We start from the raw sequence: 12,984 nt of genomic DNA on the forward strand, positions 1-12,984 counted from the left end.
AGGGATGGCGGCCGATCGGACATGTCCGGTGAGTCTGTACAGACGACCAAACATGTCCGACGGACAAGCTTTCAGCGGACAGGTTTCTTAGCATGCTAAGAAATTTTTGTCCGCTGGAAAACGGTCGGCTGGACAAATGTCTGCTGGAAACCTGTCCGGTCGGCCGTACACACGACCGAACTTGTCTGCTGAAACTGGTCCGCGGACAAGTATCAGCGGACAGATCCGGTCGTGTGTACGGGGCCTAAGACTCCCAGGGTAAGAAATTTGCACACTCACTTTTTATTGGGAAGTCACAATTATGGGCATACTACAGAACTCAAACTACTGTTCAATACATAGTGATACCTCGGAATAGGAGCGTTTCGCAAGACGAGCTATATATATTTTTAAAATCCTGACTTGATTTGCGAGCGCTGTCTCGCAAGACGAGCAGGACTCAAGCCGCTGGTGTATGTATTACTGTATGTGGCCAGAGGTCCAGGGGTGCTGGAGAACTCGGAGACGATCAGAGACACTCCCAGGTCGGTGGGGCGGACGTAACGTATGTCTGAGCACCCAAAAGTGTAAACAGTTTCCGAGAGTCTCTGATCCTCTCCGAGCGTCACCAGTGCTCCCGTACCTCTGGCCACATACAGTACTGCATACACCAGCAGTGGTTGTGGAACAAATCGTTTGAGTTTCCATTATTTCTCATGGGGAAACACGCTTTGATATACGAGTGCTTTGGAATAAAAGCATGCTTCTGGAATGAATTATGCTCGTAATCCAAGGTATTACTGTACTTGTACTCAAATTTAATATATTGTCACTTTATTTACAATCTCTTTTATTAGAGACATTTTGAGTTCCTTAGCCAACAGATACACCTACTCAGACTAAAAGGTCCCCAAAAAATCTAAACCAGACGGACATTCTACATACTTTTAAATCTGGGATCATTGTAAATCTAAGCATTGATTAAAGCGGTGGTTCACCCAAAAATCAAATTTCTGTCACTAGATCCAGCATACTGCTGACATCTGCAGTATGCTGGATTATTTTTTATTTTTTTTGTACTTATCATTTTAGCCGTATTTCTTCTCCTGCACGGAGCGGCGTATCCTTCCGGGTATAGGCGTTCCTAAATAAAGCGCAGTTGATTGACGGGCTTGGATACCGCGTCACACCATCCGGAAATAGCCGACGTGACTCTCTGCAATTTACGGCGCCTGCGCAGTCAGCTCTACACGGCAGGCGCAGGCGCCGTAAGCAGCGGAGAATCACGTCGGCTATTTCCGGATGGCGTGACGCGCTTATCAAGCCCGTCAATCAACTGAGCTTGATTTAGGAATGCCTATTCCCCGACGGATTCCCCGCTCGGAGCTGGAGAAACGATAAGTACAAAAAAAAAATCCAGCATACTGCAGATGTCAGCAGTATGCTGGATCTAGTGACAAAAAGTTGATTTTCGGGTGAACCCCCGCTTTAACCTCAACATCTCTGCATATACTTGAAATCAATTATAATGTTTTATTTCTTCCTTCTTATGGAATTTTTTCTTTACAGTCTTAAGCTCTAAATATCTAGGAAATGTAAATAAGTTCATTACTGGGTACAGTCTAAAACCCCCCACCCCAATCTCCAGTTCATTTATAAATACAGCTTATAATACAGAAATATTTTAATATATTCAAATGAATAGCTCACTCTACCAACTGGTCCAATAACTATAAAAAAGCACTTAGGATAGAAAAAAAAATCCTAAATATATATTTCTATAGCCAATGTATTAAAATACCCCTGTTCATATGATTATATTGGAGGTTATTTATGAAAAGGAAAATCCACTTTCTACTACAAGTGCACTTGAAATTACACTGAAAGTGCACTTGGAAGTGCAGTCGCTGTAAATCAGAGGGGTAGATCTGAAATGAGGGGAAGCTCTGCTAATTTTATTATCCAATCATGTGCAAGCTAAAATTCAGTTTTTTATTTTTCTTGCATGTCCCCCTCAGATCTAAAGCGAATGCACTTCCAAGTGAACTTTCAGTGCAATTTCAAGTGCACTTTGCACTTGTAGTTCGCACTTGTAGTGCAAAGTGGATTTGCTTTTAGTAAATAACCCCCCATAGCGTCAATGGGTTTTTCTGTTCTATTTTCTGAAGGAAAGAAGGCAACCTCAACAAAACCTGGCTGCAGTACAAAATAAGGCTGTTAAAGGGGTTGTAAAGGTATATTTTTTTCCCCTAAATAGCTCCCTTTACCTTAGTGCAATCCTCCTTCACTTACCTCATCCTTCCATTTTGCTTTTAAATGTCCTTATTTCTTCTGAGAAATCCTCACTTCCTGTTCTTCTGTCTGTAACTCCACGCAGTAATGCAAGGCTTTCTCCCTGGTGTGGGCACGACACTCCACACCAGGGAGAAAGCCTTGCATTACTGTGTGTAGTTACAGACAGAAGAACAGAAAGTGAGGATTTCTCAGAAGAAATAAGGACATTTAAAAGCAAAATGGAAGGATGAGGTAAGTGAAGGAGGACTGCACTAAGGTAAAGGAAGCTATTTAGGTATTTTTTTTTTTTATGTTTTAAATTATGTTTTCTCCACACATACACTGGTTTAAGGCAGTAGATGTCATTCTACCATGCAGCTGTACACGGTAGCCAATCAGCTTCTAACTCAGATTTTTCAATTAAAGGGGTTGTAAAGGTAAATGTTTTTTCACCCTAATGCATCCGGTACCGCCCCCGAACCCCCGTTTTACTTACCTGACCCCTCGAAAGTCCCGCGCGCATCCACGTGATCCTCTTCGATTCCCAGCCTGGCCGTTGATTGGCTAGGCTGGATTGATTGATAGCAGTGCAGCCATTGGCGCGCCTGGGGGCGGGGCTGAGTGATACAGTCGGCGGCTATGCCCGCCGCTGTATCACGGGAGTGCGCTCTCAAAAGCTTTTCACCATGCTCACTCGCTCGCATGAAGGTGGAAAGCTTTTGCGAGGAGGAGCCGAGACAGCCGCCGAGGGACCCCAGAAGACAGGGTTAGGGGACACTCTGTGCAAAACGAGCTGCACAGTGGAGGTAAGTATAACATGTTTGTTATTTAAAAAAAAAATGTTTTGCCTTTAGTGTTCCTTTAAGCTTTGACAAAAAAAAACAAAAAAAAACTGGAAGTTGATTGGTTTCTCTGCAGAGCTGCACAAGATTTTGCATTCTCCAGTTATACTAAGACAACTCCGTTGTGAACATGCATGTGGGAGGGGAGAAAAGGGATGGCTTCAACAGTGTTCTGCTGCTCTCTGTTGTCCAGGTTCAGGTTAGAAACATAGAAGAGCAATGGCAGAAAAAAGACCAAGTGGTCCATCAAGTCTGCCACAATTTTTTTTACTTTTGTGTCTGCATGATGTCTGAATTCCACTTTTAACCTAATTTTCGCTGCTGGAAGTCTATTCTAAGCAGGTTGGAAGAGCTCTGCACCCAGCTGTTTTCTTTAACCGCATAGTAGTCTGCTGGTGGGTCCATAATATTTCTATGCTGACTGAAAGGGGTGCCTGAATGGACAGAATTATGAATTCTCTGGCAGGCTTTGACAGGCAAGCCAGTTCTCATACATGAACAAATGTGTATTTAGCAATCTATCCTAAAATCAGATTCAGTTTGACAATAGACTGTGTTTCACTTAAAAATGTATCTATTTCCAGCGCTATTGCCGTTTCATATATCTCTTTTTCAAGATTCTTAATACATTTATACAAAAATATATACAGTAAAAGCTTGGATTGTGAGCATTATTCATTTCAGAAACATGCTTGTAATCCAAAGCATTTGTATATTAAAGCAAGTTTCCCCATAAGAAATAATGGAAACTCAAATGATTCGTTCCACAACCATGTATTCATAGTTTCTTCAGTTTATAGTCCATATACAAATATTATAGCAATGTGACCAAGTTGTGATAACCATAACATGTCCATCCACAAATGGCAGCCTCCACAAGGGGATTAGAAGCAAAATCCATCAGGAGCAACAGAGTATAAATGGAAGAAGAGGAATTATGGACAGCCGCACTCCAATGAAAAGTAAAAAGGTTATGCCTTTTATTCTAGTAAAAAACACTACAAAAGCAAAAAAAAAGCAAACAGTGGGGTAATAGAGCTGACGCATTTCACATTGATAAACAATGCTTAGTCATAGCAACAGAGTATAAAAGCAAATATGTTGCTAAATATTGTACCTTCATTAAATGTAACCATATTGCTACACTTGGAGGCGCCTCTCGTCACTTTTATACTCAGTTGTGACATGACAGTACTTGTATATCAAGACATCGCTTGTATATCAAGTCAAAATTTATAAAAAAATGTTGCTTGTCTTGCAAAACACTCTCAAACCAAGGTTTTACTGTATATAGATTTCTCTGCGGGTACACTAGCCATAATGTGCACATTATGACAGACTTTTCTTTTCTGCACCACTGAGAGGTCCACGCTCATCATTGCCTGTCGATTGCTGCCATCTTCTTTAGAACTTTTTTCTGCCCACTACACAGCCAGTGGTGATGTAACTCCTGTGCATGCACACTGGAGCTGCATTATTCCAACTAAATGTATCCATGCAGATGCCAAGAGTGTACACTGCATTGTTTGTTAGGCCTCGTACACACAACCGTTTTCCTCGACAGAATCCATCAAGAAACTTGGTGGCAGAGCTTTTTTGCTGAGGAAACCGGTCGTGTGTACGTTTTTCTCTTTTTCCTCGACGAGAGTCTCAATTTCCTTGTCGCGTTCCTCGTCTGGTTTTCAACAAGAAACACGATCGTGTGTATGCTTAGAAACCCGCGCATGCTCAGAATAAAGTATGAGACGGGAGTGCACCTTCGGTAAAAGTAGCGTTTGTAATGGAGATAGCACATTTGTCACGCTGTAACAGTCTGAAAAGTGCAAATCGTCTCCTACCAAACTTTTACTTAACACGCATTAACATGAGATTAGCAAAAGCAGTGCCAAGGGTTGTGCCAGTGGAATCGAACTTCCCCTGCCGTCGTATGTGTTGTATGTCATCGCGTTTGAGAACGAGGAGATTTGGTCTTGACTGTGTGTACGCAAAGCAAGCTTGTCGAGTTTCTTGACAAGCCTAAGGAACTCGTCGAGGAAAACGATGTGTCTTTTCTGACGAGTTCCTTGGTCGTGTGTACCAGGCCTAATATTTGGCAAAAACAACATGCAAAGTCTCTTCTACCAAAAAAACTATCCCCTGGCAACATTTCTCAACTTTAGTTTTGCTTCTAACTTATTCAATTAGGATCGTTTCTTAAAACATATTTATGAATGTCAAGAAAAACAGCAACCTGCATAGAATTTAGGCATAGAAGCCAATAAATTAAGAGTTTATGTTTATCTATGCATTTTCTCCTTATTTTCTCCTTGTTTCCTCTTATAATTCAGAAACAGCGGAGTGACCCATGTTGTTGTAGAGACCTGCTCTCTCTACTGTGATAGCTATGCACTAATTGAGATCTATGGGCACAATCCAAATGATTGCAGACGTGTGCAGTACACTGTAATAACTGATTATATTTCCCCTTAGATCACTGTAGAACAATAAATGATAACTGCTGACTGATTTCTCTGGGACATTTTTCAAATTGCTTTTTGTCTTTTGAACTATATCCCACTCCAGCAAATACAAAGTATTGTCTATTTACTTCAATCCTGGTTCAAGCTCTGAGTCATAATGTGGTAATTCATTTTTCCACTTTAATAATACATGTCTAAAGATCGCTTATGAATGTATGACATCATGTTTAATAATTTAACATTGGGGGGACTGAAAAAAAATTAAATGTATATGCCAGAAACAATTAGGACCATTGCCAATTATGATCTCACAATTACTTAAAAAAGAAGCAAAACTCCTTTGTGGATAGAATCACTAATTGTACAGCAAAGGCTCAGGATAAAGAATACCAATGGGAGAAAAATAATCCTAAAAGAAAATGTCATAAAGGCACCCAACAGAAGCAACAAACATTTGACATAAAGGCTAAAGGTATGTTATAGAGAATTTATAAAGGATTAGGGTCAATTTGATTTTTTTTTTTATGTTTATATATTTAAACTCATGTTTCATATCTGCTTTCACTATATATATAAGGAGCCGCTGGTTGCTTTTGGGATCAGCGAATTAAGTTACCTCTAATCGTTGTCTAGGGTGATAGCAGTGAGCAGAGCAGTAAACGAATGTCCAATCAGCGAAATAGGTTTTCTGAATGCTTTATTTCCCGGCCCAACACGACCAACATCAACATGAAGTAGGACAGGAAAGGTTGATGAGGTAAAGAACTTTGCGGTATCAGGCTTGGATGAAGGAGAAAGCAATCCTGCTCTCGGTAGTAGTAGTACAATTCGTCGCCACTCCAGCCAGAGTGGGTGAAGTGCCCCCGTACAGACCCCTGCCACGGGCCTGGAAGCCGAAGTGTCACTTTAAGGTTGCTGGGAGGAGCAGGTCTCTGCCACAGACGTGACTCTGATGGAGCCTCTGCCACAGGCCTAGAACTTGGGTGAGCTAAATGGTTGAGCTTATCCTCCCAGTAAATTTGAGCTAGGGTCACTGGTTGACAGTGGAAGTGTATCTGTCAATGTCCCGGTCACCAGATCTCCGATGGTTCGTTCAAGCCTTTTTGGACAACCTGCCCCCGGGTTCTCCTCAAGCCGACCCCCCATCGAACGGCATACAGCCTGGGATCTCCTCAGTAGAAGGGGGACCCAGTCAGTCACTGGGGCCCCTCTGTGGCATCAATTGCTCCAGGCCAGGAGGGCCCAGAGTCAGAAACTCTGCGTTGCGCGCACACCCTAAAGGTGGGTGCCGCACCCGGAACCCGCGAAGAACCAAGAGCAACGGCCTCCGCCACATAAATACTCCTCCCCAGCATGCCCCGCAAGGAAAAACTCCTCTAATTGGCTGCCCGAGGAAAAGCGGCTCCACCTGGACCTCTCTGGCACCACCTGCCGCCCAGGGATGGTACCGCATCCCTAGAACGCAGTCTAGCACACAGAACAAATCCAGATTTGGCGACAGCCAAATTTGACATAATTCGGAATGGGAGCAAACTATCTCTCTCATTCCTCACTAACTTTAGCGTAGCGCCTTTACTGAAAGTAAGGGGGCGGCAGGTAAGGGTTCACGTATACTTTAACAGGCTTAGATGGGCAAATGCAACATGCCTTTTGACCTACAGCTGACCTTCTACTGAACTGCATTTGAACTGCTACAGATTCTTTTGCGTTCCATACGCTTGTATGGGGAGAGAAGCAGTTCTTAATGCAACAAAAGCCCATCAACAAACTGGACTTTAGAACCATTGTCTTCCCATCACCAACATTCGCATTCAAAGGGCCGTTGTTTAGATAACATTGGTTTTAATAGAGCATATACACTATGCTCTCAACTAGGGATGAGTTCAGTGTTATGGTCCCACCTAGGGATGAAACAATTGGGACCTTTGGGTATGATATGATTTTTAGGGGGACCTACTGCATTTTTTATGTTTTTTTTTTTTGTGTAAGGTACCCCCTTAAAATCTATTCCAGACTCAAATGGTCTGATTTTATTTTTTTCACTATTGCTTTATTGTGTGCTACGGCAAAAATGGCATTTACAAAGAAAAAATAGCACACAGACCCCTCCAAATACAAAGCAGACCCTTGGAGGGGCCTGTGTTCTATTTTTTTGGCATGTTATTTAAAGGAATTGTAGACATTTATGCTGTTTCACTTTATCATTTAAAACTATTTATTTTGTTCGCTCTGTTATATGTTCCTCAGGACAGTGTTCACCCCACAAGTTTAGCATCTGAGCCTCTTTTAAGTTCGCCAAACCCTGCTAGAATTGAGCCCAGGGCAGTTTGACTCATCCCTACTTCAATAATGTCCAATCATGTCTTACCTCCCACCTTAGGAGAGTAATATCACATCCCCTGAGGATCTACTCTCTCCTCAATTGTTAACCAATTAGAATTACAGTTTTTGAACAGGCAAACCTCTCCAATCACATGATACATTCTGTTAAAAGTCTTTGGCCTATTGTATTTGGCTCAGGCCTCGTACACACAACCGAGGAACTCGTCGGAAAACACACATCGTTTTCCTCGACGAGTTCCTTGTTAGGCTTGTCGAGGAACTCGACAAGCTTGCTTTGCGTACACACTGTCAAAACAAAGCCTCCTCGTTCTCAAACGCGGTGACGTACAACACATACAATGGCAGGGGAAGTTCGATTCCACTGGCACAACCCTTGGGGCTGCTTTTGCTAATCTCATGTTACTGCGTGTTAAGTAAAAGTTTGGTCGGAGACAATTTGCACTTTTCAGTCTGTTACAGCGTGAAAAATGTGTTATCTCCATTACAAACGCTACTTTTACTCCCGTCTCATACTTTATTCTGAGCATGCAAAGTTTCTTAGCATACACACCATCGTGTTTCTCATCGAAAACCAGCCCGACGAGGAACACGACGAAGAAATTGAGACTCCCGTCGAGGAAAAAGAGAACTTGTTCTCTTTTTTTCTCGTCGAGTTCCTCTATGGTTTCCTCGGCAAAAAAGCTCTCCCACCAAGTTTCTTGATGGATTCTGTCGATTTTCTCGGTCATGTGTACGAGGCCTAAGACAACTCATTCTGAATGTAACCCTCTAGTTTGATTGTATCCTCTCCCACTCTTCCACTGGTCTGCACTCACAGTGTGCGTGAAAATAAGTGTTCCCTGGCACATTTACATCATCCAGACCACATCGATCCCTGTTTCTGTACTCAGTGATCTATGGAGAGTTCTGTGCTCAGGCACAGTTTTGCTCACAATGAAGTGAATCGTTCTGGACCACAAGTGAAACATGCCCAGGACCATATTTTTCAAGTGGTCCCAGTATGCATAACCATTCTTGGGCATGGTTCAAAGCATTCACACTGCACAAACGAACCAGACCAAGGGGGTAAACAATGCTCGGACATGGTTAAAATTGCCGGTGTGAGTGCACCCTTAGTGACACAGCTAGTCCAACTTCTCCAGCAGCAGAATGCCAGTTCAAATCTCTTCAGAGGCAAGAAGATCCTAGGGTTATATCTCCTCCTGCCCCACACCATCTCCTTATGCCTGCACTTTTGTTCTTAGCAGGAATTTCAGAGAAGACCCAGTGTGAATATCCATCCACAGAAGTGAATTTTGGCATCCACCTTGCTGAATCGTTGTCAGAAAGAAATGCTGCATGCATGCATCCAACACATTTTCCTATATCAATTTTACTTATTGTAAACAAACAAGTGTGCAATTAAAGCTAAAGCAACTAAAAACGATATACATAATTGCAGCTTGTCTATCTGTTCATTTGGCTGACAGAATGGCTGTGGTAACAGATGTGGCCTTCATCTTACAATGCAGACAATATGGATCTGGAAACTACTCAAAGAAGCAATGGCGAGCTTTACTTGTTTGGGAACAACAAAAGAAAATTGTATTCTACTGTAGTGTTAGTATTGGAATGTAAACAGCTTTATTATGCTGACTGAAGATGGTACACTTGCTAGAAGACTCTTTTGGATCAAGGGTTTTATTTTCCACCAAGAGCAGAACATCTGTTTCATATTCACTTTACATAAAGATAGCCAAGTGTCTTTTACAAGAATGTTAAAAGATTTTCTTTTGCATTTCTGTCTGTATGAATTCAGGACAGGTATTGTGTCAGACATTGTTTTAAGCTTGTCAACGTATATGTGCACTCTGGTATGCAAAAATACATATATTTATTGAAATGAGAGCAATTGTGTTTTTTAAGGGAACAGGAATGTATTATCATGTTAGCACAAGATAGATTTTGTAATACAAAAGTGTGGTTTTTGGGAGGACTTTTTGAAGGCTATTCATTTATTACTTATCCTTTAACCACTTGCCGACGGCGCATCGTCGAAATACGTCCACAAGGTGGCTCTGCTGGGCGAGAGCACGTAATATGATGTCCTCTCTCCCAGCCGCCACTAGGGGCGCCTGCGCGCGCCGCCGGAGGCGCACGCGCGCGCCCCCCGCTCGCCCCCGACTCCCGTGCGTGTGCCTGGCGGGCGCGATCGCCGCCGGGCACACGCGATCGCTCGGTACAGAGCGGGGACCGGGAGCTGTGTGTGTAAACACACAGCTCCCGGTCCTGTCAGCAGGGGAAATGCTGATCTTCGGTTCATACAATGTATGAACCGAGGATCAGTGTTCCCCTAGTGAGGCCACCCCCCCCCCACAGTAAGAACACACCCAGGCATACTTAACCCTTTCCCCGCCCCCTAGTGTTAACCCCTTCACTGCCAGTGGCATTTTTATAGTAATCCAATGCATTTTTATAGCACTGATCGCTATAAAAATGACAATGGTCCCAAAAATGTGTCAAAAGTGTCCGAAGTGTCCGCCATAATGTCGCAGTACCGAAAAAAAAGTTGCTGATCGCCGCCATTACTAGTAAAAAAAATATAATAAAAATGACATAAAACTACCCCCTATTTTGTAAACGCTATAACTTTTGCGCAAACCAATCAATAAACGCTTATTGCGATTTTTTTTTACGAAAAATATGTAGAAGAAAACGTATCGGCCTAAACTGAGGAAAAAAAATGTTTTTTTTATATATTTTTGGGGGATATTTATTATAGCAAAATGTAAAAAATATTCATTTTTTTCAAAATTGTCGCTCTATTTTTGTTTATAGCGCAAAAACTAAAAACCGCAGAGGTGATCAAATACCACCAAAAGAAAGCTCTATTTGTGGGAAAAAAAGGACGCCAATTTTGTTTGGGAGCCACGTCGCACGACCGCGCAATTGTCTGTTAAAGCGACAGAGTCCCGAATCGCAAAAAGTACTCTGGTCTTTGGGCAGCAATATGGTCCGGGGGGTAAGTGGTTAAAGTGAACCTGACCTTGCCAAATACAATGTAACAATAATGATGGCCATTGTCATTGTTAAACCCCACCCTTTCCAATGTAAAACATGCCTCTGAGGGATAATGTTGAAGAACTAAAAATATTGGGCCAGATTCACAGTCAGCTTACGCCGACGTATCTGTTGATACGCCGCGTAAGTTCTGTGATGCGCCATCGTATCTATGCGCCGTATTCAGGGAACAAGATACGTCTGAATTTTGCCAAGATACAAGGGACGTAAGTCTCCTACGCCGTCGTATCTTGGGTGCATATTTACGCTGGCCGCTAGGGGCGCTTCCGTTGATTTACGCGTCGAATATGTAAATGAGCTAGATATGCCGATTCACGAACGTACTTGCGCCCGTCGCAGTAAGCTACGCCGTTTACATAAGGCGTACGTCCGGCGTAAAGTTACCCCTGCTATATGAGGCGCAGCCAATGCTATGGACGACGGAACAGCCGTCGGATTTTACGTTGTTTATGTAAGTCGTACGTGAATGGGGCTGGGCATAGGTTACGTTGACGTAGTTGCCATTGAGCCGTCGTATCTTAGGGCGTAAATTCGACGTTCATACGACGCTTCATATACATGGGGTCACGATTCATTTCAATACAACACGCCCACTACCAGCCTACTTTGAATTAGGCGGGCTTACGCCGGCCCATTTACGCTACGCCACCGTAACTTAGAGAGCAAGTGCTTTGTCAATACTATACTTGCCTCTCTATGTTACGTCGGCGTAGCGCATATGAGATGCGCTACGCCCGCACAGAGATACGCCGATCTCTGTGAATCTGGCCCATTATATTTTCTATCCCCTGGAATAGTTTGTAATTTCAGGGTTAAACCCTGTACACATGGGATGAATGTCGGGTGGCATTGGCTGGTTTAATAGAAACCGGCTGACATTTTGCCCATGTGTATGGCAGTCAGACCGGCTGGCTTCAGTCGAAGGGGCGTGACCAAAATAGGTCTGCCGACCAGCCAATGGCTGAGAGTGCTGACTGGATTGTTCTGGTGGGGAGGATACCCCCCTGTCAGAACACAATAGAACAGTAGGGGAGATCAATGTACTAACATTGGTTTGTTAGTACAGCGCCTCTGACCTGAGCTGTCAGTTTTTTTTTTTTCATTCAGCCCGTTGATTGAACAAAAAAAAACGACTAGGCTTTCTTAGAGTATGTAGGTTGCCTTGTTGTCCGTGTTCTCTTTGCTACATATTAAATAGCTTGTAAGGCTTTTCAAACCCTACAGAAAGTGCAGTAAATAGATGTGGTGTCAATGACAAACAAGAAAAAGTAAAACGTAATCTAACCATTTTATTCAGCACTCCTAATGCTAGCCATGTTCCATTTTTCGAAACAACGTGCATCTGTAGCATATATTTCAATATGACTGAGCTGAAGCAAGGTATATACACCATCATTTAATAATGCAGTATCTTTTCAGTGTATAGATATCTAGAACAGTAAAAAGCAGTAAAAGTCTATTTTCTCTGTATGAACATACCTCTTAAAGCAATGTGCAGCAGTAAGCACCCAGCAGCTTCCGATAAGAGTAGCTCCACATAACAACCTTCCATCACTATGAGAAGATTTCAGTCTTAGCGCTACCTGCCAGGGCCATCCACCTCTGTGTGGAAACAAATAATTGTCACTTATTACACCAGATAAAAATACAGAGTGTGTGTGTTATTCTCTATAATCAACACTGTGGCTAGAATCCTTTAAGCTTGCAAGATGTTTTTCCTTTGACACAAGACAGATTATTTTCCGGCTAATATTTCACTTTTAACAACCTATTATATATAATTGAAGTGTATTCTACGTGCTCTAGAGGAAGCTTAATGTCAAAATAGTAATCCTTTTTTAAGATAACCTGTCACTTTGCCCATTCAGGGAAAACTATAAGATTTTTTTGATAAGGCACCTTCCATGCCCAGTGATACTTGTGTAGCGCCTGGTTACTTAAAAGGTACCAGTGCTAGTCAAATTTAGAGGAGGATCAGAGTGTTAACTGACTCTGATCCAATTATTAAGTTCTAAAACGGGTCTCTG

The 12,984-nt window shown here is 42.6% G+C and overlaps 1 protein-coding gene across 1 annotated transcript in view; it reads right to left on the minus strand.

Moving 5' to 3' along the window:
• The window catches only part of PRSS12 (serine protease 12), a 227,433-nt gene that overhangs the window by 33,082 nt on the left and 181,367 nt on the right, over nt 1–12,984 (minus strand). Inside the window, exon 11 of the mRNA XM_040330091.1 lies at nt 12,437–12,559. Coding sequence (XP_040186025.1) covers nt 12,437–12,559 — 123 coding nt within the window. The remainder of the gene's footprint in view (nt 1–12,436; nt 12,560–12,984) is intronic.

Source organism: Rana temporaria, chromosome 1 (assembly GCF_905171775.1).
Source record: "Rana temporaria chromosome 1, aRanTem1.1, whole genome shotgun sequence".
NCBI classification, from domain to species: Eukaryota; Metazoa; Chordata; class Amphibia; order Anura; family Ranidae; genus Rana; species Rana temporaria.